The 5,000-nt window shown below is 37.3% G+C and overlaps 1 protein-coding gene across 1 annotated transcript in view; it reads left to right on the top strand.

Moving 5' to 3' along the window:
* The first annotated feature begins 4,728 nt into the window (after positions 1 to 4,728).
* Positions 4,729 to 5,000, top strand: part of LOC143035664 (uncharacterized) — an 11,188-nt gene continuing 10,916 nt past the window's right edge. Inside the window, exon 1 of the mRNA XM_076202533.1 lies at positions 4,729 to 4,742. Coding sequence (XP_076058648.1) covers positions 4,729 to 4,742 — 14 coding nt within the window. The remainder of the gene's footprint in view (positions 4,743 to 5,000) is intronic.

The raw sequence follows: 5,000 nt of genomic DNA, 5'->3' as shown, positions 1-5,000 counted from the left end.
ACATGTCTGACAAAGAAGAAGACAGGACATTCCAATTGGAGTGCATCGAAGTTTATACAAGTTTAACAGCCCTATGGAAAATAAAAAATGATGATTACAGCAACAGACAAAAGAAAGATGCAGCTTACGCTGTGTTGGTTGAAAAATTCCAGGAAAAGTACCCAAACTACACAAGAGAAGATGTAAAAAAAAAAAAAAAAGATCAATTCATATAGAACCAACTATCGCAAAGAATTGAAAAAAGTGCAGGAGTCGGAAAAATCTGGCGCAGGGGCGGACCAGGTATATGAACCAACGTTGTGGTATTTTCAAGACCTCACCTTCCTCAACGACCAAGACATCCCAGCAAAATCGCGGAATACACTCACAACGCAGACATGTCTAGCATCGACTGCAGACGACAGCGGGCCTTCTCATGAGATATGTAATTTTTGTATTATTTTACTTTATCACAAAATCGATTTTTAATTTAAAAACACATTTTCTTATGTATTATGTCACGCTCATGGCGCGTGAATGTTGCAGATTTTATTTAAATTGCCTGTGTTTTGTAAACTAGCTTTGAACGACATTTTTAAATAAATGATTTGTTACTTTTGCGGTGAAATACATAAGAAAAATGTGTTTTTAAATTAAAAATCGATTATGTGTTAAAGCAAAATTTTACCGTCATTTTCAGATGTATAACTAGTTTTGACATGCACTGCATTTAAAATAAATTTAGTACTGATGATTCACACATACAAAAGAAAAGATGTTTTAAAAAATAGCAGTTCGTATAGAACCATTTATTTTTTACATTACATTAAGAGTTACACAAAGTGATGTGATTGTCATTGCCATGGTACAGATCCCTTAGTACAGAAGTAGCGTCTGAACATATCCCGTATGTCCTTTTTTTATCTGAGGCATTTCTCCCCTTTGCCGCTTGCAACCAGTGCTTCCACTTTTAGGGTAATTACCCTATTTTAGGGTAATCAAGCCTATGCTGGGGTAGAGTTTAGGGTAATGTTTCTTTTAGGGTAATTGGGCAAATTTTGGGGTACAAATAGAGAATCTAGGGCAATCAGACACATTCACATTACTTTAGAACAAAACCAATTTAGAATATTTTTATTTTTATTTTTTCGACATTGATAAATAACGAATATATATGATGGACAGGTATGATAATGTTCTGTCCAGTAACTCCTTGGCCTTTCAAAATTGTGGAGCTTATTCCTAAATATCTTCATAATCTTGTGGGTGTAATTAATGCTTTACCACAATTAACAAAATTTGTAGACAAGCAAAAGCTAGATGATGAGTAGAGATCTCACTATTTAGTAGATGGGTTATCTAAACATATGTCTTGTGATGAGTACAGGAACATGGTTTTCAACAAAAGAAATGCAGCTGGAATTATCTGCTTTCCCAACCCAAAAACTGTAATCAGTAGTTTACTGTCGCTGCCCTTTTCAAATGCGTCTGTTGAAAGTTTTTTTTTTTTAGCAAACTAAATTTAACCAAAACATCCCAGAGGACCAGTCTGAAAGATGAAACAATCTGTGGGCTCATGCACGCAATTTACCACACGAAGAACAACAATGCAAAAGCAAATACCTTAATTATTGACGAAAGTTTACTTAAAGCTGTTAGAAATGTGAAAAGCAGTACTACTTGCAAAGAATCTGCTGCTCTAAGGGGAGAACCTAGCTCCAGTACTTCATAAAATAGCATGTTGCACCTATTTGGAACCAGGAGTTCTGTCTTATTTTCTGGATTACGGTCTCCAGTACTTCATAAAATAGCATGTTGCACCTATTTGGAAGCAGTTCTGTCTTTATTTTCTGGATTACGCTCAGTATTGTACTTGTTATTTTTATAGAAATACCTAAATCTTTACATAAAGGTGACTTTGACTTACATAATACCGTTCTTATGCAGTTCTATTATTTGCCATCAAAAAAAAAAATTGTGATTATAATATATATATATATATATATATATATATATATATATATATATATATATATATATATATATAAGTTAGCATTTACATCCATATATATATATATATATATATATATATATATATATATAAAGTTATAATTTAGGGTAATTTAGGGTAACTGACACAACTGTCTGGGGTAACGAATTTTTTTGTTGTGGAAGCACTGCTTGCAACCCGCGTGTCTCAATCTGCGAATCTCGCCATGACCCCCCATGGACAGTTCCATTCTCATCTTCCCAGTCCACAGTTCCCTGCATGGTGTATCTTTTGGACTTCCTCCTCAAGAAATTGTGTAGGTAACAGCAAGCTAAAGTTACTGTCTGAGCCTTTTCTGATGAAAGCAGCATCTGCCTTTGGAACACTCCGAACCTTGAAGCGAGAATTCCAAATGCATTTTCCACGACCATGCGCGCTCTACCTAAACGGTAGTTGAAAATACATTTCTCATTGTAGATATCATCCTCTTCAGCGCCACGTCCAGGATATGGCTTCATGAAATTTTCGGTCAGAGAGAAGGCTTCATCTCTTACGAAAACGTAAGGCATTGACATCACGTCATCATCACAAAGTTTTTCTGGAGGAGGAACTGCGAGTTCTTGATTGTCCATCATACGGCCAAAATCTGAATGAGAAATAACACCTCCATCCGACACTTCCGTTCACACCAACATCGGCAACTGTAAATTCAGTTGGCGTCTACTACCGCCATTAACACGATGCTGAAGAACTTCTTGTAATTGATGAAGTACGACCCCCTTCCTGGTGGTTTCTTTATGGCAATATGTTTACCATCTACCGCACCTAGAGCGTGCGGAAAATTCCAGCTTTTCCGAAATCCTTCAAAGACTTTCAGCGGATTGCAGCATCTGCAAAATGAAATTTAATGAGTTTTATGTTAACTGGATGAAACACTTCACATGATCATTAGGTCACGATAGAACCATCTTTTCATTCCATAGTCACGGCATTAATTCATTAACGAAAGGACTGCAGTCCAGTTTTCTCTCTAGCATACTTGGCAGAAAAAGATAGTTCTCTTTGTTTACAGACCTAATGATAATGGCATTATATATGAGCGTTGGCTGGCTGCCAGAGGTTATCTCAATTTATAACTCACTTTGCACCTCGTTGACTAATTTTGTTTTCTTATGAAATTACCTCTCACAGTCAGCCAACACTCATACAATAATGCCTTATTCACGTGATGAATTGATAATGATAAAAACAATTTTATGTTCACAGGATGATACGGAAGATGTGGAAACAGACGTTCCCAGCAACAACATGTTTAGAGAGCCGCAGTCAACACTGACGCCTTCTCCTTCCATGAGCAAGGAGTCTCTCCAGAAACCTGACAAACGGATGAAGACGAGAAGTTCAGTAACGCCAGTTAAGAATGATGCCCGAGAAGAACTTCTGAAGCTTGCCACTGAACGACTACGCCAAGGTCCCGAAGACGTCAATCTTAGCCAAGCCAAGACATGGGCAGCTGAACTCTCAAAGATGACTAGACCAGCCGTTGTTCGCAAAGAAAGCTATTAATGATATATTTTTTGAGGGACAGATGGGTACACTGAAGAGGAATTCAGTCCAAATAAACAATGACAACTGGACACAGAGCCGTTCACTTACACTATCTTCGACCATTTCTGATCAGTCGGCTACATTTGTACCTTTTTCATACTGCACCGCTGTAGGCGAAACTGTACCCCAACAAGTGGATCTCTCAAGTAACACTCCCGATGGACAGTCGTATTCTCTGGCCAATTACCAAGATCTAAGAATATAAGGTCTAACCACTTCCGACCGAATTTCGAGGGAGTTGGCGCAGCGAGCCCGTGAACGTCACCTGGCTGTTCAAAGTGGGGTTAGCGGGTCCTATAGCTGTCAGTTGAAGTTGGTCCGTCGTTCGAAAATGACGTCGCCTTCGCTCGCACCGCTCCACTCAATTAGTTATATTCTGACAAATATTATATAAAATATATATATAAATATATATAAAATATTATAGTTCCTGTCTATATATATGAATATATAATATATATGATATATAATATATAAAATATTATAGTTCCTGTCTTCCTTGGCGTTTCACAGTTTTCTTCAGTGTATCACAAAGAGAAAATGGACGCATCCAAATGACGTCAGAAGCTGCGCAGAACTGCTCCAGCGGTTAGACCTGTTTACTTAGACCTTGCCAATTACTTCTCGAGCTTTACTTCCAAATAAACATTACAGTTTGATTCAGACTGATAATAATTTGGTGTTTGTAGTAATACCATCAGTGCGTTAACAATGATTTATTTTTTTGAGTTTTGAGTATTGTTCTAATCATTATAGAATTTTGTAAATGTTAAAATGACTAATTTGATTAAAAACTAACTATTGACTTGCTGGTGTTTCATTTCACAAATTATAAAGATATATGTAAACATATTTTACAAGAAACTTAATCTCACCTTTATGTACTCATGTAAGCAGCTGATGATGGCTTTACAGGTTTCAATAACAATTTTGCCGATGGTTTGTGGCGCAATAGCACTGACAAACTTCAGATCTTCAAATGTATTTCCCGTGGCCAGGTAACGCAGTGTAATTGATAAACGCTCCGTAGGAGAGATGGGCTGACGCATATTTGTAGTTTGTTTTTCAATCAGGGGCTCGACCATTTGCAATAGCTCATTATAGGAATCAGCATCCATGCGCAGAGAGTTTTTAAGATCACTTGGCTCATTATGGCTCAGTTCACGTAGTAATTTGGTGTGTCCAAACGTTGAACGCTGCAGACACCATTCTTTTGACCATTTTGCACGTTTCCTTTTTGGGACATCGGTATCCTCTTCTACAGCAAGAGCAACGGCCACGGCGATTGCTGGGCCATTAATATCTCTCCATCTGCACCTTTTACCTTTTCTCTACTTGATTCATCTTCTCTTCCTCTTTTAGTTTATTACTTCCAAAAATTTCTGTCATACTCTTATCCCATTTCACATTTGCTCTCTTCTTT

The sequence above is a fragment of the Oratosquilla oratoria genome, chromosome 2 (assembly GCF_046742065.1).
Source record: "Oratosquilla oratoria isolate Oo_2021 chromosome 2, ASM4674206v1, whole genome shotgun sequence".
Taxonomy (NCBI): Eukaryota; Metazoa; Arthropoda; class Malacostraca; order Stomatopoda; family Squillidae; genus Oratosquilla; species Oratosquilla oratoria.
Note: the sequence above shows the minus strand (reverse complement) of the source record. Positions and strands in the feature narration are given on the sequence as shown.